The sequence below is a fragment of the Oncorhynchus mykiss genome, chromosome 12 (genome assembly GCF_013265735.2).
Source record: "Oncorhynchus mykiss isolate Arlee chromosome 12, USDA_OmykA_1.1, whole genome shotgun sequence".
NCBI classification, from domain to species: domain Eukaryota; kingdom Metazoa; phylum Chordata; class Actinopteri; order Salmoniformes; family Salmonidae; genus Oncorhynchus; species Oncorhynchus mykiss.
Genome location: NC_048576.1, coordinates 3,583,400 through 3,611,244, shown reverse-complemented (window position 1 = coordinate 3,611,244; position 27,845 = coordinate 3,583,400). Strand labels below are relative to the sequence as shown.

Sequence of the window (27,845 nt, the reverse complement as noted above, 5' to 3'; positions counted from 1 at the left end):
ATGGCTTTGTTATGGAAGGTTTGTGAATCGCTTCCTTTTAGGTGGTTGTAGAATTTAACGGCTATTTTCTGGATTTTGATAATTAGTGGGTATCGGCCTAATTCTGCTCTGCATGCATTATTTGGTGTTCTACGTTGTACACGGAGGATATTTTTGCAGAATTCTGCGTGCAGAGTCTCAATTTGGTGTTTGTCACATTTTGTGAAGTCTTGGTTGGTGAGCGGACCCCAGACCTCACAACCATAAAGGGCAATGGGCTCTATGACTGATTCAAGTATTTTTAGCCAAATCCTAATTGGTATGTTGAAATTTATGTTTATTTTGATGGCATAGAATGCCCTTCTTGCCTTGTCTCTCAGATCGTTCACAGCTTTGTGGAAGTTACCTGTGGCGCTGATGTTTAGGCCAAAGTATGTATAGTTTTTTGTGTGCTCTAGGGCAACAGTGTCTAGATGGAATTTGTATTTGTGGTCCTGGTGACTGGACCTTTTTTGGAACACCATTATTTTGGTCTTACTGAGATTTACTGTCAGGGCCCAGGTCTGACAGAATCTGTGCATACGATCTAGGTGCTGCTGTAGGCCCTCCTTGGTTGGTGACAGAAGCACCAGATCATTGGCAAACAGCAGACATTTGACTTCGGATTCTAGCAGGGGGAGGCCGGGTGCTGCAGACTTTTCTAGTGCCCGCGCCAATTCGTTGATATATATGTTGAAGAGGGTGGGGCTTAAGCTGCATCCCTGTCTAACCCCACGACCCTGTGTGAAGAAATGTGTGTGTTTTTTGCCAATTTTAACCTCACACTTGTTGTTTGTGTACATGGATTTTATAATGTCGTATGTTTTACCCCCAACACCACTTTCCATCAGTTTGTATAGCAGACCCTCATGCCAGATTGAGTCGAAGGCTTTTTTGAAATCAACAAAGCATGAGAAGACTTTGCCTTTGTTTTGGTTTGTTTGTTTGTCAATTAGGGTGTGCAGGGTGAATACATGGTCTGTTGTACGGTAATTTGGTAAAAAGCCAATTTGACATTTGCTCAGTACATTGTTTTCATTGAGGAAATGTACGAGTCTGCTGTAAATAATAATGCAGAGGATTTTCCCAAGGTTACTGTTGACACATATTCCACGGTAGTTATTGGGGTCAAATTTGTCTCCACTTTTGTGGATTGGGGTGATCAGTCCTTGGTTCCAAATATTGGGGAAGATGCCAGAGCTAAGTATGATGTTAAAGAGTTTTAGTATAGCCAATTGGAATTTGTTGTCTGTATATTTGATCATTTCATTGAGGATACCATCAACACCACAGGCCTTTTTGGGTTGGAGGGTTTTTATTTTGTCCTGAAACTCATTCAATGTAATTGGAGAATCCAGTGGGTTCTGGTAGTCTTTAATAGATTATTCTAAGATCTGTATTTGATCATGTATATGTTTTTGCTCTTTATTCTTTGTTATAGAGCCAAAAAGATTGGAGAAGTGGTTTACCCATACATCTCCATTTTGGATAGATAATTCTTCTTGTTGTTGTTTGTTTAGTGTTTTCCAATTTTCCCAGAAGTGGTTAGAGTCTATGGATTCTTCAATTGCATTGAGCTGATTTCTGACGTGCTGTTCCTTCTTTTTCCGTAGTGTATTTCTGTATTGTTTTAGTGATTCACCGTAGTGAAGGCGTAGACTCAGGTTTTCCGGGTCTCTATGTTTTTGGTTGGACAGGTTTCTCAATTTCTTTCTTAGATTTTTGCATTCTTCATCAAACCATTTGTCATTATTGTTAATTTTCTTCGGTTTTCTATTTGAGATTTTTAGATTTGATAGGGAAGCTGAGAGGTCAAATATACTGTTAAGATTTTCTACTGCCAAGTTTACACCTTCACTATTACAGCGGAACGTTTTACGCAGGAAATTGTCTAAAAGGGATTGAATTTGTTGTTGCCTAATTGTTTTTTGGTAGGTTTCCAAACTGCATTCCTTCCATCTATAGCATTTCTTAATGTTACTCAGTTCCTTTGGCTTTGATGCCTCATGATTGATTATTGCTCTGTTTAAGTAGACTGTGATTTTGCTGTGGTCTGATAGGGGTGTCAGTGGGCTGACTGTGAACGCTCTGAGAGACACTGGGTTGAGGTCAGTGATAAAGTAGTCTACAGTACTACTGCCAAGAGATGAGCTATAGGTGTACCTACCATAGGAGTCCCCTCGAAGCCTACCGTTGACTATGTACATACCCAGCGTGCGACAGAGCTGCAGGAGTTGTGACCCGTTTTTGTTGGTTATGTTGTCATAGTTGTGCCTAGGGGGGCATATGTGGGAGGGAATGCTGTCACCTCCAGGCAGGTGTTTGTCTCCCTCTCTCTCTTTTAGCTAGATGCCTTCTCCCTCTCTCTCCCTCTCTCTCTTTATTTTAGCTAGACGCCTCCCTCTCTCTCCCTAACTCTCTTTTAGCTAGACTCATTCTCCCTCTCTCTCCCTCTCTCTCTTTTAGCTAGACACCTTCTCCCTCTCTCTCTTTTAGTTAGACTCATTCTCCCTCTCTCTTTTAGTTAGACTCATTCTCCCTCTCTCCCTCTCTCTCTCTTTTAGCTAGACTCATTCTCCCTCTCTCTCTCTCTCTCTTTTAGCTAGATGCCTTCTCCCTCTCTCTCTTTCTTTCAGCTAGACGCCTCCCTCTCTCTCCCTAACTCTCTTTTAGCTAGACTCATTCTCCCTCTCTCTCCCTCTCTCTCTTTTAGCTAGGCGCCTTCTCCCTCTCTCTCTTTTAGTTAGACTCATTCTCCCTCTCTCTCCCCCTCTCTCTTTTAGCTAAACCCATTCTCCCTCTCTCCCTCTCTCTCTTTTAGCTAAACTCATTCTCCCTCTCTCTCCATCTCTCTCTTTTAGCTACACGCCTTCTCCCTCTCTCCCTCTCTTTTAGTTAGACTTCTTCTCCCTCTCTCCCTCTCTCTCTTTTAGTTAGATGCCTTCTCCCTCTCTCTCATTTCAATTCAAAGGGCTTTATTGGTATGGGAAACATATGTGACCGAATGTAGCAACATTTGAAATTGTGTTTTTTACATTAGATAAAACTACAGACTCAGAGCTAGAAAATGGTATATCATACACTACAGTTGAGGAACAATGGGAAAGTAATTCTGCTTTCAAAGTTGATAAACTTGGAACCTCACTTTGAGAAATAGTCCTTATTTGAGATATGGCCCTGTAGAAATGGTCCCTATTTTTGTCCCTCTCCACCTACTGGAGAGCTCCTCTTTGTCTAAACCCATTCAGCATCGCTCACACGCTCTTAAGCCTTGGCCCCTTCCATCTCTTTAAGGATTCACATGTGAGGATATGTGCTAAACAGAATAAGAAAGTGTAGTAAACAACCAAAGATTTCAAGACCAAAAGTGGTAAAAGTTGTAGTAGTTTACAGTAAGGAAAAACTCTGGGTAAAACTAGTCCTTGGCCTATATCCTAATATGACTTTGGTGCAGGTCATCTTGTTCTTCACGTCATCTTGTTCTTCACGTCTCAGTAAGCACACACTATATCAGATAAAATCTAAGTTTATTTGTTGCATACACAGGATACAGAAGGTGTTCCTGTTCCATACACAGGATACAGAAGGTGTTCCTGTTGCAGTACTCTGTATGCCATGGGCTCTCCAACCCTGTTCCTGTTGCATACACAGGATACAGAAGGTGTTCCTGTTCCATACACAGGATACAGATGGTGTTCCTGTTGCAGACACAGGATACAGAAGGTGTTCCTGTTGCATACACAGGATACAGAAGATGTTCCTGTTGCATACACAGGATACAGAAGGTGTTCCTGTTGCAGACACAGGATACAGAATGTGTTCCTGTTGCAGACACAGGATACAGAAGGTGTTCCTGTTGCATACACAGGATACAGAAGGTGTTCCTGTTGCAGACACAGGATACAGAAGGTGTTCCTGTTGCATACACAGGATACAGAAGGTGTTCCTGTTGCATACACAGGATACAGAAGGTGTTCCTGTTGCAGACACAGGATACAGAAGGTGTTCCTGTTGCAGACACAGGATACAGAAGGTGTAAACAGTACAGTGAAATGGTTACTGGCATGTTTTCATAGTAGCAATATCAAAAACAGAAAGTGTCCAGATAAACATTTTCTAAATATTAGATGATTCTTACCCAGACATACTGGTCTAAATTGATTGGTCATGTGAATGAAATGCTATAACCACACCCTTAAAAAAAAAATGTATAGCCTTTATTTAACTAGGCAAGTCAGTTAAGAACAAATTCCTATTTTCAATGACGGCCTAGGAACAGTGGGTTAACTGCCTTGTTCAGGGGCAGAACAACAGATTTGTACCTTGTCAGCTCGGGGATTTGAACTCGCAACATTTCGGATACTAGTCCAATGCTCTGACCACTAGTTACCTACCCTGCCGCCCCTAGCCATATCTAGCTAAGTGGATGGGTCGCTATTGTCTAGACACATGTTCATGAAATACAATAGATAGCCATAATCATCCCCAGACACACCTGGCTAACTTGATGGGTCATGTAATCATCTGGCGTAGTGGAGTCTTTTGTTTAGACATGTAGCTAGCTAGCTAAACAATGAATAATATAAACTCGTACTACTTCCAATACAAACTTAGTCTTATTTTTCATGCTCTGAGAGTCCTTTAGGTGCCTTTTGGTAAACTCCAAGTGGGCTGTCATGTGCCTTTTACTGAGAAATGGCTACTGTCTGGCCACTCTACCATAAATGCCTGATTGGTGGAGTGCTGCAGAGATGGTTGTCCTTCTGGAAGGTTCTCCCATCTCCACAGAGGTATTCTGAAGCTCTTAGGTAGGCCACCAAAAATCCTGAAATTTCCATCCCTACCTATAACATCTTCTGACAAGATAGAACTGCCAAAGGGGGCGGAATTGCAATCTACTGCAGAGATAGCCTGCAGAGTACTGTCATACTATCCAGGTCTGTGCCCAAACAATTCAATCTTCTACTTTTCAAAATCCACATTTCCAGAAGCAAGTCTCTCACTGTTGCCGCTTGTTATAGACCCCCTTCAGCCCCAGCTGTGCCCTGGACACCATATGTGAATTGATCGCCCCCCATCTATCCTCAGAGTTCGTTCTGTTAGGTGACCTAAACTGGGATATGCTTAGCACCCCGGCCGTCCTACAATCTAAGCAAAATTCCCTCAATCTCACACACATTTTTAAGAAACCTACCAGGTACAACCTTAAATCCGTAACCATGGGCACCCTCTTAGATATCATCCAGACCAACTTGCCATCTGCTGTCTTCAACCAGGATCTCAGCGATCACTGCCTCATTGCCTGCGTGCGTGATGGGTCCGTGGTCAAACGACCACCCCTCATTACTGTCAAACGCTCCCTAAAACACTTCAGCAAGAAGAAGATGCCTGGTTGTTCTTTAAAAGTGCTTACCTTGCCAACTTAAATAAGCAAATGCCACATTCAAAAAATGTAGAACTAAGAACAGATATAGCCCTTAGTTCACCCCAGACTTGACTGCCCTCGACCAGCACAAAAACATCATGTGGCGTTCTGCATTAGCATCGAACACTCCCGCAATATGCAACTTTTCAGGGAAGTCAGGAACAAAACAGAAATGTGCATCCTGTAGCACTAATTCCAAAATATTTTGGGACACTGTAAAGTCCATGGAGAATAAGAGCACCTCCTCCCAGCTGCCCACTGCACTGAGGATAGGAAACACTGTCACCACCGATAAATCTATGATAATCGATAGTTGAAATAAGCATTTTTCTACGGCTGGCCATGCTTTCCACCTGGCTACCCCTACCCTCGCCAACAGCTCAGCACCCCCTGCAGCAACTTGCCCAAGCCCCCCCTGCCTTCCCCTTCACCCAAATCCAGACAGCTGATGTTCTGAATAGCTGCTAAACCTGGATCCCCATAAGTCAGCAAGGCTAGACAATCTGGACCCTCTCTTTCTAAAATGATCCGCCAAAATTGTTGCAACCCCTATTACTAGCCTGTTGACCTCTCTTTTGTGTCGTCTGAGATCCCTAAAGATTGGAAAGCTGCTGCGGTCATCCCCCTCTTCAAAGGGGGTGACACTCTATACCCAAACTGTTACAGACCTATATCCATCCTGCCCTGCCTTTCTAAAGTCTTTGAAAGCCAAGTTAACAAACAGATCACTGACCATTTCGAATCTCACCATACCTTCTCTGCTACGCAATCTGGTTTCCGAGCTGGTCATGGGTGCACCTCAGCCACGCTCAAGGTACTAAACGATATCATAACCGCTATTGATAAAAGACAGTACTGTGCAGCCGTTTTTATCGACCTGGCCAAGGCTTTTGACTCTGTCAATCACCACATTCTTATCAGCAGACTCAATAGCCTTAGTTCCTCAAATGACTGCCTTGCCTGGTTCACCAACTACTTCTCAGATAGAGTTCAGTGTGTCAAATCGGAGGGCATGTTGTCCGGACCTCTGGCAGTCTCTATGGGGGTACCACAGGGTTCAATTCTCGGGCCGACTCTTTTCTCTGTATATATCAATGATGTCTATGCAGACGACACCATTCTGTATACTTCTAGCCCTTCTTTGGACACTGTGTTAACAAACCTACAAAAGGAGCTTCAATGCCATACAACACTCCTTCTGTGGCCTGCTTTTAAATGCTAAAACTAAATGCATGCTCTTCAACCCATTCGTCACCAAACCCACTGGCTCCAGGTCATCTATAAATCTTTGCTAGGTAAAGCCCTGCCTTATCTCAGCTCACTGGTCACCATAGAAACACCCATCCGTAGCACGCGCTCCAGCAGGTATATTTCAATGGTCATCCCCAAAGCCAACACTTCCTTAGGTTGTATTTCCTTCCAGTTTTCTGCTGCCAATGATTGGAACGAATTGCAAAAATCACTGAAGCTGGAGTCTTATATCTCCCTCTCTAACTTTAAGCATCAGCTGTCAGAGCAGCTTACCAATCACTGTACCTGTACACAGCCAATCTGTAAATAACACACCCAACTCATCCCAATTTTGTTATTTATCCTCTTGCTCTTTTGCACCCCAGTATCTCTACTTGCACATCATCATCTGCACATCTAACACTTCAGTGTTAATGCTAAATTGTAATTATTTCACCTCTATGGCCTATTATTGCCTTATCTCCCTACTCTTCCTCTGCCTTATCTCCCTACATTTGCACACATTGTACATCAATTTAAAAAAATTGTCTCACTGCTTTGCTTTATCTTGGCCAGGTCGCAGTTGTAAATGAGAACTTGTTCTCAACTGGCCTACCTGGTTAAATAAAGGGTTAGAGTTATATATATAAATACCTGGTTAAATAAAGGGTTAGGGTTATATATATAAATACCTGGTTAAATAAAGGGTTATGTATATAAATACCTGGTTAAATAAGGACCTTCAATGCTGCAGAAATGTTTTGTTACCCTTCACCAGATCCTCGACACAATCCTGTCTCGGAGCTCTACGGACAATTCCTTCCACCTCGTGGCTTGGTTTTTACTCTGACATGGACTGTCAACTGTGAGACCTTATATAGACAGATGTGTGGCTTTCCAAATCATGTCCAGTAAATTGAATATACCACAGGAATTAGCAAAAAATAATATTTCTCAGAGTCAACCCGGAACATATCCCAGTCCACGTGATCAAAATAATCATGAAGCATGAATACCGATTGGTCAGACCAGCTTTGAATAGACCTTAGCACGGGTACTTCCTGTTTATGTTTCTGCCTATAGGAAGGGAGGAGCAGAGTGGAGTCATGATCTTATTTGCTGAAGGGAGCGTGGGGAAGGGTCTTCTAGGAAGGGAGAGTAACAATGGTCGAGAGTTTTGAAGCACGAGTACTACAGTCAATTTGATGATAGAATATCGGCAGCGTTTTCCTCAAATGTGCTTTCTTGAAGTGCTCAGCGGCTTTCGGATATATTGTTTCCAGTTTGCACAAAGTCCAGTGTTAGGGTTAGGGTTAGGGTTAGGGTTAGGGTTAGGAGGTTAGGGGTTAGGGTTAGGGGTTAGGGTTAGGGTTAGGAGGTTAGGGGTTAGGGTTAGGGGTTAGGGTTAGGGTTAGGAGGTTAGGGGTTAGGGTTAGGGGTTAGGGTTAGTAGGTTAGGGTTAGGGTTAGGGGTTAGGGTTAGGGTTAGGGTTAGGAGGTTAGGGGTTAGGGTTAGGGGTTAGGGTTAGGGTTAGGGTTAGGAGGTTAGGGGTTAGGGTTAGGGGTTAGGGTTAGGGTTAGGAGGTTAGGGGTTAGGGTTAGTAGGTTAGGGTTAGGGTTAGGGTTAGGGTTAGGGTTAGGGGTTAGGGGTTAGGGGTTAGGGTTAGGGGTTAGGGTTAGGGTCCTTGAGGACCATCGTGGTATCGGCTTGAGGGGGAATATACACGGCTGTGACTATAACCGAAGAGAATCAATATGGTCGGCATTTGATTGTGAGTTCTTCTAGGTCGGGTGAACAAAAGCAGTTCCTGTACATAATCACAATCACACCATGAGTAGTTAATCATGAAACATACAATGCCGCCCTTTCTTCTTCCCGGAGAGTTCTTTATTCCTGTCTGGGCTAATAATGTAAGAAATCACAACAAAATTACTGCAAAGTTGCTTAGGAGCTAGAAGCAGACCTTCCATGTCTGTCTGCGCCATCTTACTTTATGTTGTTTAGAAAAGTAGCAAAACTTTTGTAGTTCTTGATGGCTAATGTTAAATATTTCATAAAGGGTGCAGTAGAAACACATACTGAGCAACTCACATTATAAACAGAAGCATGCTAAATGGCAGACCAATCCAAACTCATCTCCCAGCATGTGCAGCCCATCATTACCTCAGCCAATCATGGCATTTTGATAAAAAATTAATTTTTTACTCCCTGTGAAGTAGTGACGTGTGACGTGCGCCTCGTTTCCTGAATGTTTACATTGCCAAAGAAAATGGAATAGATAATAAACAAGGGAAACATTAGTAAACATTAAACTCACAACAGTTTTAAAAGAATATCGACATGTTATATTATTGCCTCTGTCCAGTGTTGTAACAATGTGCAAGTATTTGAAGTATGAAATGGGAAATAAATAATCAGATGAATATAGGTATTATAATAATACTAATAATATAATATAAATATAACAGTATATAGTAATATATAGTATTTACAATGTTGTTTGTGCTCCATATGGCAATGTGCCACAGCGTTTGTGCTATGTCGCCTAACAGATATAGGAGTTAATCAATGTTTCATTTGTTTTCAAATTCTTTGTGAGTCTGTGTGGAAACATGTCTCCAGAGTGGTCATACATTGGGCAGGAGGTTAGGAAGTGTAGCTCAGTTTCCACCTCATTTTGTGGGCAGTGAGCACATAGCCTGTTTTCTCTCGAGAGCCAGGTCTGCCTACGGCGGCCTTTCTCAATAGCAAGGCTATGCTCACTGAGTCTGTACATAGTCCTTGTTGGGTCAGTCACAGTGGCCACTGTGTACTCTCTGTTTAGGGCCAAATAGCATTCTAGTTTGTTCTGTTTGTTTTGTTAATTCTTTCCAATCTTTTTGTTTTCTCATGATTTGGTTGGGTCTAATTGTGCTGCTGTCCTGGGGCTCTGTGGGGTCTGTTTGTGTTTGAGCCCCAGGACCAGCTTGCTTAGGGGACTCTTCTCCAGGTTTGTCTCTCTGTAGGTGGTGGCTTTGTTGGAGAATTTAACGGCACTTTTCTGGATTTTGAAAAATAGCGGGTATTGATCGAATTCTGTTCTGCATGCATTATTTGGGATTTTACGTTGTACACAGAGGATTTTTTGCAGGATTAAATTTGGTGTTTGTCCCATTTACTGAATTCTTGGTTGGTGAACGGACCCCAGACCTCACAACCATAAAGGGCAATGGGTTCTAGAACGGGTCCTTTTTTTGGTGTTGTTGCCAGATCCTAATTGGTATGTTGAGTTTTATGTTCCTTTTGATGGCATAGAATGCCCTTCTTGCCTTGTCTCTCAGATCGTTCACAGCTTTGTGGAAGTTACCCGTGGCGCTGATGTTTAGGCCGAGGTATGTGTTGTTTTTTGTGTGCTCTAGGCCATCAGTGTCTAGATGGAATTTATTTTTGTGGTCCTGGCAACTGGACCTTTTTCGGAATGCCATTATTTTTGTCTTACAGAGATTTACTGTCAGGGCCCAGGTCTGACAGAATCTGTGCAGAAGATCTATACGCTGCTGTAGGCCATCCCTGGTTGGGGACAGAAGCACCAGATCATCAGCAAACAGTAGACATTTGACTTCAGATTCTAGTAGGGTGAGGCCAGGTGCTGCAGACTGTTCAAGCTTAAGAGTTTAAGTCTAGCCAATTTAAATTTGTAGTCTATATTTTATTATTTCATTGAGGATTCCATCAACACCACAAGCCTTTTTGGGTTGCAGGGTTTGTATTTTCAATGTAATTGGAGAATCCAGTGGGTTCTGGTAGTCTTTAATAGTTGATTCTAAGATTTGTATTTGATCATGTGTATTTTTTTGCTGTTTGTTCTTTGTCATAGAGCCAAAAAGATTGGAGAAGTGGTTTATCCACACATCTCCATTTTGGATAGATAACTCTTTGTGTTTGTTTTTATGGTTTCCAATTTTCCCAGAAGTGGTTAGAGTCTGTGGTTTCTTCAATTGCATTGAGCTGATTTCTGACGTGCTGTTCCTTCTTTTTCCGTAGTGTATTTCTGTATTGTTATAGTGATTCACCATAATGAAGGCATGGTCTCAGGTTTTCTGGTTCTCTGTGTTTTTGGTTGGACAGGTTTCTCAATTTCTTTCTTAAGTTTTTGCATTCTTCATCAAACCATTGTTCATTGTTGTTAATTTTCTTCAGTTTTATGTTTTCTCTCTCTCTTAGCAAGATGCCTCCTCACTCTCTCTCCCTCTCTCTCTTTCTCTCTCTATTTTAGCAAGACTCCTTCTCTCTTTCTCTCTCTATTTTAGCAAGACTCCTTCTCTCTTTCTCTCTCTCTTTTAGCTACACATTGTCTCCCTCTCTTTTTCTTTTAACTAGTCGCAGTCTCCCTCTCTATTTTAGTTAGACACCTTCTCCCTCTCAGTTAGTCTCTATCTCTCCCTCTCTCTCGTATCTCTGTAGTTCTGTACCACCTAACCTCTGACCCCTGACCTCTGACACCTAACCTCTCCCTCCAGGTTATTAAGGCAGTTGAGGAGAGCTACCGTCTTCCTGGCCCTATGGACTGTCCTGTAGTTCTGTACCACCTGATGATGGCCTGCTGGCAGAAGGACAGGAACAGCAGACCCAAGTTTGAGGAGATCGTCTGTCTGCTAGACAAACTGATACGCAACCCCAGCAGTCTCAAAGCCCTGGTCAACTCATCACACAGGTAAGGAGGATTTACGGATGGATTTGTTCATGTTACTTTTACTGAGGTCGGTGTGACGGACATCACTGCTTGCTTAACTGGCATTGACCTCGGGTCCTCTGTCTCGCAAACACACGTGACCTCCCTGATCTCGGGTCCTCTGTCTCGCAAACACACGAGGACTCCCTGATCTCGAGTCCTCTGTCTCTCAAACACACGTGACCTCCCTGATCTCGAGTCCTCTGTCTCTCAAACACACGTGAACTCCCTGATCTCGAATCCTCTGTCTCTCAAACACACGTGAACTCCCTGATCTCGAGTCCTCTGTCTCTCAAACACACGTGACCTCCCTGATCTCGAGTCCTCTGACTCTCAAACACACGTGACCTCCCTGATCTCGAGTCCTCTGTCTCTCAAACACACGTGACCTCCCTGATCTCGAGTCCTCTGTCTCTCAAACACACGTAACCTTCCACGTGACCTCCCTGATCTCGAGTCCTCTGTCTCTCAAACACACGTGACCTCCCTGATCTCGAGTCCTCTGTCTCGCAAACACACGTGACATCCCTGATCTCGAGTCCTCTGTCTCTCAAACACACGTGACCTCCCTGATCTCGAGTCCTCTGTCTCTCAAACACACGTGACCGTCCTGATCTCGGGTCCTCTGTCTCGCAAACACACGTGACCTCCCTGATCTCGAGTCCTCTGTCTCTCAAACACACGTGACCTCCCTGATCTCGAGTCCTCTGTCTCTCAAACACACGTGAACTCCCTGATCTCGAATCCTCTGTCTCTCAAACACACGTGAACTCCCTGATCTCGAGTCCTCTGTCTCGCAAACACACGTGACCTCCCTGATCTCGAGTCCTCTGTCTCTCAAACACACGTGACCTTCCACGTGACCTCCCTGATCTCGAGTCCTCTGTCTCTCCAACACACGTGACCTCCCTGATCTCGAGTCCTCTGTCTCTCAAACACACGTGACCTCCCTGATCTCGAGTCCTCTGTCTCTCAAACACACGTGACCTCCCTGATCTCGAGTCCTCTGTCTCTCAAACACACGTGACCGTCCTGATCTCGGGTCCTCTGTCTCGCAAACACACGTGACCTCCCTGATCTCGAGTCCTCTGTCTCTCAAACACACGTGACCTCCCTGATCTCGAGTCCTCTGTCTCTCAAACACACGTGAACTCCCTGATCTCGAATCCTCTGTCTCTCAAACACACGCGAACTCCCTGATCTCGAGTCCTCTGTCTCTCAAACACACGTGACCTCCCTGATCTCGAGTCCTCTGTCTCTCAAACACACGTGACCTTCCACGTGACCTCCCTGATCTCGAGTCCTCTGTCTCTCAAACACACGTGACCTCCCTGATCTCGAGTCCTCTGTCTCGCAAACACACGTGACATCCCTGATCTCGAGTCCTCTGTCTCGCAAACACACGTGACCTCCCTGATCTCGAGTCCTCTGTCTCGCAAACACACGTGACCTCCCTGATCTCGAGTCCTCTGTCTCGCAAGTATACGTGACCTCCCTGATCTCGAGTCCTCTGTCTCTCCAACACACGTGACCTCCCTGATCTCGAGTCCTCTGTCTCTCAAACACACGTGACCTCCCTGATCTCGAGTCCTCTGTCTCTCAAACACACGTGACCTCCCTGATCTCGAGTCCTCTGTCTCTCAAACACACGTGACCTCCCTGATCTCGAGTCCTCTGTCTCTGAAACACACATGACCTCCCTGATCTCGAGTCCTCTGTCTCTCAAACACACGTGACCTCCCTGATCTCGAGTCCTCTGTCTCTCAAACACACGTGACCTCCCTGATCTCGAGTCCTCTGTCTCTCAAACACACGTGACCTCCCTGATCTCGAGTCCTCTGTCTCGCAAGCACACGTGACCTCCCTGATCTCGAGTCCTCTGTCTCGCAAACACACGTGACCTCCCTGATCTCGAGTCCTCTGTCTCTCAAACACACGTGTTCTCCCTGATCTCGAGTCCTCTGTCTCGCAAACACACGTGACCTCCCTGATCTCGAGTCCTCTGTCTCTCAAACACACGTGACCTCCCTGATCTCGAGTCCTCTGTCTCTCAAACACACGTGAACTCCCTGATCTCGAATCCTCTGTCTCTCAAACACACGCGAACTCCCTGATCTCGAGTCCTCTGTCTCTCAAACACACGTGACCTCCCTGATCTCGAGTCCTCTGTCTCTCAAACACACGTGACCTTCCACGTGACCTCCCTGATCTCGAGTCCTCTGTCTCTCAAACACACGTGACCTCCCTGATCTCGAGTCCTCTGTCTCGCAAACACACGTGACATCCCTGATCTCGAGTCCTCTGTCTCGCAAACACACGTGACCTCCCTGATCTCGAGTCCTCTGTCTCGCAAACACACGTGACCTCCCTGATCTCGAGTCCTCTGTCTCGCAAGTATACGTGACCTCCCTGATCTCGAGTCCTCTGTCTCTCCAACACACGTGACCTCCCTGATCTCGAGTCCTCTGTCTCTCAAACACACGTGACCTCCCTGATCTCGAGTCCTCTGTCTCTCAAACACACGTGACCTCCCTGATCTCGAGTCCTCTGTCTCTCAAACACACGTGACCTCCCTGATCTCGAGTCCTCTGTCTCTGAAACACACGTGACCTCCCTGATCTCGAGTCCTCTGTCTCTCAAACACACGTGACCTCCCTGATCTCGAGTCCTCTGTCTCTCAAACACACGTGACCTCCCTGATCTCGAGTCCTCTGTCTCTCAAACACACGTGACCTCCCTGATCTCGAGTCCTCTGTCTCGCAAGCACACGTGACCTCCCTGATCTCGAGTCCTCTGTCTCTCAAACACACGTGTTCTCCCTGATCTCGAGTCCTCTGTCTCGCAAACACACGTGACCTCCCTGATCTCGAGTCCTCTGTCTCTCAAACACACGTGTTCTCCCTGATCTCGAGTCCTCTGTCTCGCAAACACACGTGACCTCCCTGATCTCGAGTCCTCTGTCTCGCAAACACACGTGACCTCCCTGATCTCGAGTCCTCTGTCTCGCAAGCACACGTGACCTCCCTGATCTCGAGTCCTCTGTCTCTCAAACACACGTGACCTCCCTGATCTCGAGTCCTCTGACTCTCAAACACACGTGACCTCCCTGATCTCGAGTCCTCTGTCTCTCAAACACACGTGACCTCCCTGATCTCGAGTCCTCTGTCTCTCAACCACACGTGACCTCTCTGATCTCGAGTCCTCTGTCTCTCAACCACACGTGACCTCTCTGTTGACAGTGAGCCAGTTATGCCACCGGAAAGCTTTGATGAGCTAAATGGTTAAATGTATAAATGGATAAATAGCTAAATGGATAAATGGCTAAATGGATAAATGGCTAAATGGATAAATGGCTAAATGGATAAATGGATAAATGGATAAATGGATAAATGGATAAATAGCTAAATGGATAAATGGATAAATGGATGAATGGATAAATGGATAAATGGCTAAATGGACAAATAGCTAAATGGATAAATGGATAAATGGCTAAATGGATAAATGGCTAAATGGATAAATGGCTAAATGGATAAATGGATAAATAGCTAAATGGATAAATGGCTAAATGGATAAATAGCTAAATGGATAAATGGCTAAATGGATAAATAGCTAAATGGATAAATGGATAAATGGCTCAATGGCTAAGAAGCTAAAAGGTCGTCACAGGAAATCAGGGTGTTGACAGTTGTAACATATAAATATCTCCTGTCACACACACACACACACACACACACACACACACACACACGATCTCCTGTCACACACGCACACACACACACACACACACACACACACACACACACACACACACACACACACACACACACACACACACACACAATCTCCTGTCACACACACACACACACGATCTCCTGTCACACACACACACACACTATATATTGTCACACACACCATATCCTGTCCCTTGGTTGGACTTTGAGCTGAGCAGAAGTGGCATCAGACAAAAGAATCCCAATTCTAGGAATAGCATGCAGAGAGCGGTGTTCTCCACAGTATCATGGTTTTCAGACAGAGCTCCTAGTCAATATTTACCCTGTGGTTCTTCATTCTATCGCTGGGACTGATGCACATGGAAGAATCATGCGGCATCTTAGGAACTGCTTTACATAATTGCAAGTGCTGTTAAATAAGAAATTGGTTGGTTGGAGCTTGGCTCAGTGGTAATATGTTCTGCTCTGTGGTTCCATTCCGTTGTTTCCTAGCCTGGGAATCATTAGCACTATGGATTTTTCTGCTTGGGAATAATGTTATATGGCTATTTAAATAGAACAGTGTAATTCCATTTTAGCGGCAGCTGTAATTGTGGTTACCAATTAGAGGCCTCGTAATTGAATATGTGGTTTGATCCCACAGCAGATGACACACTTCACACTGCACATTTCACACTACACATTTCAGACTGCACATTTCAGACTGTATATTTCACACTACACATTTCAGATTACAACCTTCACGCTACACATTTCAGACTGCACATTATTATGATCTTTTCCTCAAAGAAGTTAATGAATGTATCACTGCTAAAGTGAAAGCCATCCTCTCTTGGGGAATGCTGCTTTTTAGTTAGCTTTGCAACAGTATCAAAAAGTAATTTCGGACTGTTCTTATTTTCCTCAATTAAGTTAGAAAAATAGGATGATCGAGCAGCAGTGAGGGCTCTTCGGTACTGCACGGTACTGTCTTTCCGAGCTAGTCGGAAGACTTCCAGTTTGGTGTGGCGCCATTTCCGTTCCAATTTTCTGGAAGCTTGCTTCAGAGCGCGGGTTTTTTCTGTATACCAGGGAGCTAGTTTCTTTTTAGTTTTTAGGGGTGCAACTGCATCTAGGGTATTGCGCAAGGTTAAATTGAGTTCCTCAGTTAGGTGGTTAACTGATTTTTGTCCTCTGATGTCCTTGGGTAGACAGAGGGAGTCTGAAGGACATCAAGGAATCTTTGTGTTGTCTGTGAATTTATAGCACGACTTTTGATGCTCCTTGGTTGGGGTCTGAGCAGATTATTTGTTGCAATTGCAAACGTAATAAAATGGTGGTCCGATAGTCCAGGATTATGAGGAAAAACATTAAGATCCACAACATTTATTCCATGGGACAAAACTAGGTCCAGAGTATGACTGTGACAGTGAGTAGGTCCAGAGACATGTTGGACAAAACCCACTGAGTCGATGATGGCTCCGAAAGCCTTTTGGAGTGGGTCTGTGGACTTTTCCATGTGAATATTAAAGTCACCAAAGATTAGAATATTATCTGCTATGACTACAATGTCTGATAGGAATTCAGGGACCTCCGTGAGGAACGCTGTATATTGCCCAGGGGGCCTGTAAACAGTAGCTATAAAAAGTGATTGAGTAGGCTGCATAGATTTCATGACTAGAAGCTCAATAGACGAAAACATAATTTTAATGTATTTATTTTTGTAAATTGAAATTTGCTATCGTAAATGTTAGCAACACCTCCGCCTTTGCGGGTTGCACAGGGGATATGGTCACTAGTGTAACCAGGAGGTGAGGCCTCTTTTAACACAGTAAATTCATCAGGCTTAAGCCATGTTTCAGTCAGGCCAATCACATCAAGATTATGATCAGTGATTAGTTCATTGACTATAACTGCCTTTGAAGTAAGGGATCTAACATTAAGTAGCCCTATTTTGAGATGTGAGGTATCATGATCTCTTTCAATAATGGCAGGAATGGAGGAGATCTTTATTCTAGTGAGATTGCTAAGGCGAACACCGCCATGTTTAGTTTGGCCCAACCTAGGTCGAGGCACAGACACGGTCTCAATGGGGATAGCTGAGCTCACTACACTGACTGTGCTAGTGGCAGACTCCACTAAGCTGGCAGGCTGGTAAACAGCCTGCTGCTTGGCCTGCAATCTATTTCATTGTGGAGCTAGAGGAGTTAGAGCCCTGTCTATGTTGGTAGATAAGATGAGAGCACCCCTCCAGCTAGGATGGAGTCCGTCACTCCTCAGCAGGCCAGGCTTGGTCCTGTTTGTGGGTGAGTCCCAGAAAGAGGGCCAATTATCTACAAATTCTATCTTTTGGGAGGCTGTTTGTGGGTGAGTCCCAGAAAGAGGGCCAATTATCTACAAATTCTATCTTTTGGGAGGGGCAGAAAACAGTTTTCAACCAGCGATTGAGTTGTGAGACTCTGCTGTAGAGCTCATCACTCCCCCTAACTGGGAGGGGGCCAGAGACAATTGCTCGATGCCGACACATCTTTCTAACTGATTTACACGCTGAAGCTATGTTGCACTTGGTGACCTCTGACTGTTTCATCCTAACATCGTTGGTGCCGATGTGGATAACAATATCTCCATGCTCTCTACACTCGCCAGTTTTATCTTTAGCCAGCACCATTTTCAGATTAGCCTTAACGTCGGTAGCCCTGCCCCCTGGTAAACAGTGTATGATCGCTGGATGATTCGTTTTAAGTCTAATACTGCGGGTAATGGAGTCGCCAATGACTAGGGTTTTGAATTTGTCAGAGCTAATGGTGGGAAGCTTCGGCGTCTCAGACCCCGTAACGGGAGGAGTAGAGACAAGAGATGGCTCGGCCTCTGACTCCGACTCGCTGCTTAATGGGGAAAACCGGTTGAAAGTTTCTGTCGGCTGAATGAGCGACACCGGTTGAGCATTCCTACAACATTTCCCTCCAGAAACCGTGAGAAAGTTGTCCGGCTGGGGGACCGTGCCAGGGGATTTATACTAACGTTACTATCTGTACTTACTGGTGGCACAGACGCTGTTTCATCCTTTCCTACACTGAAATTACCCTGCCTAACGATTGCGTCTGAAGCTGGGCTTGTAGCACAGCTATCCTCGCCGTAAGGTGATTATTCTCCTGTATATTATGAGTACAGCGACTGCAATTAGAAGGCATCATGTTAATGTTATTACTGGTTGGCTGGTGGAGGTCCTGTAGAACCATGTCCAGATAAACATCATGTTAATGTTACTACTGGTTGGCTGGTGGAGGTCCTGTAGAACCATGTCCAGATAAACATCATGTTAATGTTATTACTGGTTGGCTGGTGGAGGTTCTGTAGAACCACGTCCAGATAAAGCATCATGTTAATGTTACTACTGGTTGGCTGGTGGAGGTCCTGTAGAACCATGTCCAGATAAACATCATGTTAATGTTACTACTGGTTGGCTGGTGGAGGTCCTGACGAACCACGTACAGATAAAGCATCATGTTAATGTTACTACTGGTTGGCTGGTGGAGGTCCTGTAGAACCACGTCCAGATAAAGCATCATGTTAATGTTACTACTGGTTGGCTGGTGGAGGTCCTGTAGAACCACGTCCAGATAAAGCATCATGTTAATGTTACTACTGGTTGGCTGGTGGAGGTCCTGTAGAACCACGTCCAGATAAAGCATCATGTTAATGTTACTACTGGTTGGCTGGTGGAGGTCCTGACGAACCACGTCCAGATAAAGCATCATGTTAATGTTACTACTGGTTGGCTGGTGGAGGTCCTGTAGAACCACGTCCAGATAAAGCATCATGTTAATGTTACTACTGGTTGGCTGGTGGAGGTCCTGACGAACCACGTCCAGATAAAGCATCATGTTAATGTTACTACTGGTTGGCTGGTGGAGGTCCTGTAGAACCACGTCTAGATAAAGCATCATGTTAATGTTACTACTGGTTGGCTGGTGGAGGTCCTGACGAACCACGTCCAGATAAAGCATTATGTTAATGTTACTACTGGTTGGCTGGTGGAGGTCCTGGAGAACCACATCTAGATAAAGCATCATGTTAATGTTACTACTGGTTGGCTGGTGGAGGTCCTGACGAACCACGTCCAGATAAAGCATCATGTTAATGTTACTACTTAGCTTCGGCTGTTGGAGGTCCTGACGAACCACGTCCAGATAAAGCATCATGTTAATGTTACTACTTAGCTTCGGCTGTTGGAGGTCCTGACGAACCACGTCCAGATAAAGCATCATGTTAATGTTACTACTTAGCTTCGGCTGTTGGAGGTCCTGACGAACCACGTCCAGATAAAGCATCATGTTAATGTTACTACTTAGCTTCGGCTGTTGGAGGTCCTGACGAACCACGTCCAGATAAAGCATCATGTTAATGTTACTACTTAGCTTCGGCTGTTGGAGGTCCTGACGAACCACGTACAGATAAAGCATCATGTTAATGTTACTACTGGTTGGCTGGTGGAGGTCCTGTAGAACCACGTCTAGATAAAGCATCATGTTAATGTTACTACTGGTTGGCTGGTGGAGGTCCTGTAGAACCACGTCTAGATAAAGCATCATGTTAATGTTACTACTGGTTGGCTGGTGGAGGTCCTGTAGAACCACGTCCAGATAAAGCATCATGTTAATGTTACTACTGGTTGGCTGGTGGAGGTCCTGTAGAACCACGTCTAGATAAAGCATCATGTTAATGTTACTACTTAGCTTCGGCTGGTGGAGGTCCTGACGAACCACGTCCAGATAAAGCATCATGTTAATGTTACTACTTAGCTTCGGCTGGTGGAGGTCCTGACGAACCACGTCCAGATAAAGCGTCCGGAGTGAAAAAGTTGAGGAGGAAAAAACAAAAATATAAACGGTAATTAAAAAGTAAAAACCGTAAAGTTGTCAGGTAGCAAAACAGGTTGGCAACAAAACGCACAGCAACACGTAAACAAGTCTACAAGTTGTGACAGGAGAAGATCACAAAGTCATTTCACATAAAAACCCACACCGGATAGTTGAAACAGAGGTGGGGAAAAGGGGTCTCAGATGCGGCTCACTTCACAGAGAAAAACAAACAGAGAGAAAGTTGTTGTGTCAGCTGGGACGAAGAGAGAGAGAGCTAATGAATGCTAATGAATCCTTGGATCTAACCATGGATATTTGGGGTGTTCCTCAAGGTTCAGTATTTTGACAACTACTGTTCTCTGCTGGCGGTGAACAGTACACTGACATGATATGTTCTTCTCTCCCCTCTCTCAGGGTGTCTAATCTAGTGGAGCCTGGCAGTGTGGACTCGGAGGGCAGCGTGTCTGCGTCAGTAGCCCTGATGGAGGCCAGTGGGTACCAGTCTATAGAGGAGTGGCTGAAGGGGATTAAGATGGGTCGCTACGTGGAGCTTTTCATGGACAGTGGATACACCTCAGTGGAAGTGGTCTCCCACATGACCCTGGAGTAAGTCTCCCAGAAACACTAGCTCATCTCCTTCCTCCTGTTTAACCTCTGATGAGATTGAGGGTGTATCCCAAACGGCATCCTATATCCAATGGGCCCTGAGCAAAAGTAGTGCACTCTATAGGGAATAGGATGCCATTTGGGACGTACGCCATCTCCTTCCTGTTCTAAGGTGTATCATGCCATGTCTACTCAGCAAAAGTTTCTAAGGTTAGAGAAAACATTGTTTTTTCTGTCTTGGGAAGTAATGGCCTGCAACAGAGTTTGCCGAGCGAAGCACTGTAGTGTAGATTCTGCTGAGTCAGACAGAAGACGGCTCCTGTTGAGGGAGGGCAGATGTTCCCTAAAGGGGGTAGAATGGATGAGGTCACATTAACAGGCCTGCTGAGGGAGGACAGATGTTCCCTATAGGGGGTAGAATGGATGAGGTCACATTAACAGGCCTGTTGAGGGAGGGCAGATGTTCCCTATAGGAGGTAGAATGGATGAGGTCACATTAACAGGCCTGCTGAGGGAGGACAGATGTTCCCTATAGGGGGTAGAATGGATGAGGTCACATTAATAGGCCTGCTGAGGGAGGACAGATGTTCCCTATAGGTGGTAGAATGGATGAGGTCACATTAACAGGCCTGTTGAGGGAGGGCAGATGTTCCCTATAGGGGGTAGAATGGATGAGGACACATTAACAGGCCTGCTGAGGGAGGACAGATGTTCCCTATAAGGGGTAGAATGGATGAGGTCACATTAACAGGCCTGTTGAGGGAGGACAGATGTTCCCTATAGGGGGTAGAATGGATGAGGTCACATTAACAGGCCTGCTGAGGGATGCGAAGTTCTGCTAACTTTCCCCAAATTCCCAGGTTGGAATATTCCTGGAAACGAGAGGGAATAAGCGAGACATCCGGGATCCTTTAACCAGGATTTTTGGAAATCTGTGAATTTAGGGAAAGTTACCGGTATTGGCAACACTCGGCCTGCTACCCTGGACGGGTAGCTTCTGCCGAACGCTATCATTTATTTCAATTTTACCCGGACTTAAGCAGCCCGGCTCTGCGAGAGGCTCGCTCTTTTTCAATGTAAAATGAATTACATTGTTGTCTGGTTGAACAAAAATTTGACTCGTGGCTCACGCCAACAACACTTGATGAAGTCGATTTGCTCAAGCCAGCAAATTTTAGGTGTATCAGCTAAAAACAGTTTTCCTAAATGACAAAGGTACTCAGTACTATGTTTCCCCTGCAGTGACCTGAGGAGGGTTGGAGTGAACCTGGCTGGAACTATACTGACTAACAGAATGATGTATGTTTCTCCTGCAGTGACCTGAGGAGGGTTGGAGTGAACCTGGCTGGAACTATACTGACTAACAGAATGATGTATGTTTCTCCTGCAGTGACCTGAGGAGGGTTGGAGTGAACCTGGCTGGAACTATACTGACTAACAGAATGATGTATGTTTCCCCTGCAGTGACCTGAGGAGGGTTGGAGTGAACCTGGCTGGAACTATACTGACTAACAGAATGATGTATGTTTCTCCTGCAGTGACCTGAGGAGGGTTGGAGTGAACCTGGCTGGAACTATACTGACTAACAGAATGATGTATGTTTCCCCTGCAGTGACCTGAGGAGGGTTGGAGTGAACCTGGCTGGAACTATACTGACTAACAGAATGATGTATGTTTCTCCTGCAGTGACCTGAGGAGGGTTGGAGTGAACCTGGCTGGAACTATACTGACTAACAGAATGATGTATGTTTCCCCTGCAGTGACCTGAGGAGGGTTGGAGTGAACCTGGCTGGAACTATACTGACTAACAGAATGATGTATGTTTCCCCTGCAGTGACCTGAGGAGGGTTGGAGTGAACCTGGCTGGACATCAGAAGAAGATAATCAACAGCATCCAGGAGATGAGAGTTAGCCTGGTGAATAATACTATACCCATCTGACCTCTAATCCCTTACCCGACAGCCAGATGTACAGTATGGGCACTGCAGTACCAATCTGACCTTTGAACCTAGGGTCAGACATGATGAACTTTACAGGACCAATCTGACCACTGATAGAGGCCAGATGTATGAACTTTACAGGACCAATCTGACCCTACTCCCAACAGGCAGACAGATAGACCTATGGATCTAGTGGTCTAGAACTTTCTATGAACATATGAACATGATGTATTTATTGACTGAAACAAACTGAAACACAACGGGATGTGACTTGATGAACTGAGGAACACTGAAGAGCGCTTGGTGTTGAACAGTTGTGTCTTCGTGACCTGAACCCCTCTGCTGGGTGGAGTGAGAGGAGCAGACTCTGTGTAGTTAAGTACTCTCAGGGATGGAAGTCACTGGCCAGCCGAGCAAGTAAACAGTGAATTATACAAGTCCGGGTAAAATTCAGTTCCAAAATCTGTGCCATGTTTTAAAATACCATCTTGTTTGGCACATTTTCTCCTAGTCCAGTCTGAAGAGCGCTAGCTGAGTACTCTTCCTGGATGGGACTCAGACAGGGGAGTCAGTCTCTTGGCTGAATGTACGGCACTTCAGAAACCCCAGCAGCTACACACACAGTCTATTACCTCTAGACAGCCAACCCACATTACTTCAACATCATCAACAGTAATACAGAGGATAACTTTCAGCACTTTTACGGAACCCACAGATATCCTACGGAACCCATATACATCCTACGGAACCCATTTACATCCTACGGAACCCACGGATGTCCGACTGAACCCACTAATGACCTATAGAACCCACAGATGTCCTACTGAACCCATTTACATCCTACGGAACCCATTTACATCCTACAGAACCCACATACATCCTACGGAACCCACGGATGTCCTACTGACATCCTGCAGTATCTACAAACATCCTTAAGAACTTTCAGACAAACTACGGAACCAGCCGCACTCCAACAGAAAAACAACTGTTTCAACGTAATCAGACAGAATTGTACAGAACTTCCAGGGTTCCATAGCTCCACATGCATCCTATAGAGAGACTGCAACATGTTCTATTTATCAGAACCTTCAGACAACCAACAGAACCTCTAGGAACCTATCAAAACATCCATACTTCCAACAGAACCTTTAAATGGAACTCTCAGCAATCCATACGAATCTCCAGAACTGTCATTCAACAGAACCAATAGAACCAATCCAGCAGATTCTACAACATCTAACAGCACATTCTATTGATTCGCTAGTTGGTTATCTATGAGACTCTCCTCTGCACATCCAGCTTCATCGCACCCCCTCCATTTATCCACTACCGTACAGAGATCGGACTGTGTTTATGCAGTAAGACTGCTTTCATACCAATATGTATTATTTTGGTGGGGAACTCCTGAGTATAAAGAAGCAATATAGACTTTTAGCTTGGTATTAGTAATTTATTTGTAAATGTTATTCTATACAAGCATTTATATGTGTGTAGTATTTCTTCATGACTACACAACCCTGGCCATGACCCTACTCTCCGATGGTGTCTCAGGGGGAGTGGGATATGCAAAAACACATTTCCAATTCACACGTGTATAATACACACGGGTACATGTGTGAAATAGGACAAATGTAATCACCCACCTAATTCTTCTTCTTCGTGTTATACATGTCGTAGGAGGTCACGCATTATTATAAACCAAGTCTCCGGTCAAAATCAAATCCACAACCGTCTGTCCGTGGAACATTTCTTGACTTTAACATGTATATACTGGATTGTAAAACCAGCGAGCTTTGTTTTCTCTCCTTCTTCTTTACACTGGAGAACATTACATACTGGGACTGGGTTAATGTAGAGAATATGTACACTCTTAGGAAAAAAAGGGTTCTTTGGCTGTCCCCATAAGAGAACCCTTTGAAAACCCCTTTTGGGTTCCATGTAGAACCCTGTGTGTAAAGGGAACCATATAGGGGTTTTCCTATAAGGACAGCTGAAGAAGCGTTTTATGTTCTAGATAGCACCTTCTGTTAAGAGTGTAGAGTATGATTTAATAGATGCTTCACTTCTCAGTGCTTTATTGGTTGACAGTCATGTGCACATAACTTCTGCTTAATGATCAATGATTACTCTCTGCTTTCATTGTGGGATGTATTTTCATTTGTATTTATTTAACTTGGCAAGTCAGTTAACAACATATTCTTATTTACAATGACGGCCTAGGAACAGTGGGTTAACTGCCTTGTTTAGGGGCAGAATGACAGATTTTTACCTTGTCAGCTCAGGTGAATCGATCTTGGAACCTTTCAGTTACTGGCCAAACCCTCTAACCACAAGGCTAACCTTCGCCCCCGGCTACCTGTCGCCCCCCCCCGACTACCTGTCACCCCCCCCGGCTACCTGTCGCCCTCCCCGGCTACCTGTCGCCCTCCCCGGCTACCTGTCGCCCCCCCCGGCTACCTGTCGCCCTCCCCGGCTACCTGTCGCCCTCCCCGGCTACCTGTCGCCCTCCCCGGCTACCTGTCGCCCCCCCGGCTACCTGTCGCCCTCCCCGGCTACCTGTCGCCCCCCCGGCTACCTGTCGCACCCCCGAAGAGAGAAGATAGATTGAGACACTGCTGTAGTGTCTGACAGAGAACGAAGAGGGATGTACAGTATACGAGTCAGTCAGTAGAACAGACCAACAGCTTGCTTGGTGGAATAATTGTCCTTATTTCAGAAGTAGATTTTTAGAAAGAGAACAGGATGGTAGCGTGAAATGATTCAGTCACCACTGTATATTATTGGCTTTTCAGTAGAAGACACCTATCCCCAAATCACCCTATTGTCTGTATAGTGGACTGCCTTTGAAATGGTCGATCCATATTTTGAAAGTCCCTTTTCCCCCAGAACAGATACAGGTGAAAGACCAGCTATATATTCTGTTGATTCATCTGGTTTACAGCTTATACAGTAACTAATTACCACTAAAGTTGTCCCCTTTCTAGGTTATGCCATCATGGTTCGTTAGGTGAGTTTCACCGGTATGCACATTGGTTTCACCCAACAAAGCATCTTGGTTTCACCCAACAAAGCACATTGGTTTCACCCAACAAAGAGCCTTGGTTTCACCCAACAAAGCACCTTGGTTTCACCCAACAAAGCACCTTGGTTTCACCCAACAAAGCACATTGGTTTCACCCAACAAAGCGCCTTGGTTTCACCCAACAAAGCACCTTGGTTTCACCCAACAAAGCACCTTGGTTTCACCCACAAAGCACCTTGGTTTCACCCAACAAAGCACCTTGGTTTCACCCAACAAAGCACCTTGGTTTCACCCAACAAAGCACCTTGGTTTCACCCAACAAAGCACCTTGTTTTCACCCAACATAGCACCTTTCTATCAACCAACATAGCACCTTGATATCAACCAACATAACACCTTTCTATTAACCAACATAGCACTATCACTTTATCATAAGATATCCTTATAGGTACCTTAAAGTCAATTATTGCCACGTATTCTCCTATTGGTATTCAACAAAAGTCTTGATTGACCCGAATGTGTTTTAGGTCTTAAATGGAAAAACAAGCACCATGCTAAATGTTATGTTGATTCTGTGTGGATATTATAAAGCATGTTTTTGTTCTACATTTGCAAGAAAAATCTGTCCCCTTACTGAGGGTAGTCTACAGTATGGTCATCTTTCAGGAAACACAAAGGCTATTTTTTAGTGCCTGACTTCACAAAGGCCCTGTTTTAGTGCCCGACTTCACAAAGCACAAGTCTTTCAGACGGAATCATAGAAAAATATGTATTTTCCAGAGGATATGATATGGATTCCTGTACGGTAGCCTAAGGCTAATAATACAGACTAATCAACTGACATGATCAACATGTGAAAACTCTGTGTTGATCTGCTGGTTTTGTGTTGTTAATTGATTATGTCTGTCGGCATAAGACCATAGCAGTTAGTTGTAGTTACCTGGAATAGCCTGGTGAAACGATGTGCTTCATTTACGCACTTTTAAACACTGTGCTTCCTTCAGGGTTACAGAGGTATATTCAGTGCATATCATTTTCAAACCACTGACACGCATACAGTGTATAGCCTGAGTGCCAGTTTGTTTGTGCTATCATGCCAACTCCTTGTCACTCGTTGTTTGTCTGACATTGACAGCAAGGACACAAACAGATCTGGGACCAGGCTAACACATACAAAGCATTACAGATTTACAGAACTGAGTCCATTCTACCCAACAGCTCAAACAGCAGGCTGGTGAAATATTGACCAACAAGAATTCACTTTAATTACTGTATCACTGCTCACACCGTACTTATATAGCAACTAGGCTGCATCTGTTGTACTTGTATTTATATAAAATTACATGAATCTACAGCCCAAGCTGCTGAGTAGTGACACAGTATCTGTTTGGTTTTACAAGTGTTTCAAATTGTGTCCCGCATTAATTAATTACAGTGTTTCAATTCATTAAATAATTCACCCATTCATAAGGTGTTAATTGATCAATTAAGTAAAACAATGAAAGCGCATTTAAAAAGCTGTTTACTATTTGTTTGTCTTCTTCCTGAAACAGTATGTTGTTGTTGTTGTTGTTGTTAGTAAATGTTTTTGTAGTGTAATATATAAAATGTTATATTTTTGCAATAAAATGAGAACATCAACTCTTCCTGGGCTACTTAATGTTAATGTTGTTTTGAACCACTTCATTTCATTCCACCATGGGCCCTGGTCAAAGGAAGTCCTCTACAAAGGGGATAGTGTGACATCAAGGTCTTCAGTTGAAGTCTAGACATGTCGACGATGCACTGGGAGATAATATTGAGAATTATATTAATACACAAATGTCATATACCCCCAAGACATGTTAACCTCTCACCATTACAATTACAGGGGAGGTTAGCATTTTATATCATACCCCCAAGACATGTTAACCTCTCACCATTACAATAACAGGGGAGGTTAGCATTTTATATCATACCCCCAAGACATGCTAACATCTCACCATTACAATAACAAGGGAGGTTATTATTTTATATCATACCCCCTAGACATACTAACCTCTAACCATTACAATAACAGGGGAGGTTAGCATTTTATATCATACCCCCAAGACATGTTAACCTCTCACCATTACAATAACAGGGGAGGTTAGCATGTTATATCATACCCCCAAGACATACTAACCTCTCACCATTACAATAACAGGGAGATTAGCATTTTATATCATACCCCCAAGACATGCTAACCTCTCACCATTACAATAACAGGGGAGGTTAGCATGTTATATCATACCCCCAAGACATGCTAACCTCTCACCATTACAATAACAGAGGAGGTTAGC

General features: G+C 44.4%; 1 protein-coding gene across 1 annotated transcript in view; it reads left to right on the top strand.

Annotated features, from left to right (window-relative positions):
- The window catches only part of LOC110536759 (ephrin type-A receptor 5), a 180,638-nt gene extending 153,468 nt beyond the window's left edge, over positions 1–27,170 (top strand). The window contains exons 15-17 of the mRNA XM_036936733.1: positions 11,173–11,366; positions 20,371–20,562; positions 22,397–27,170. Coding sequence (XP_036792628.1) covers positions 11,173–11,366; positions 20,371–20,562; positions 22,397–22,502 — 492 coding nt within the window. The 3' untranslated portion in view covers positions 22,503–27,170. The remainder of the gene's footprint in view (positions 1–11,172; positions 11,367–20,370; positions 20,563–22,396) is intronic.
- Positions 27,171–27,845: the final 675 nt, after the last annotated feature.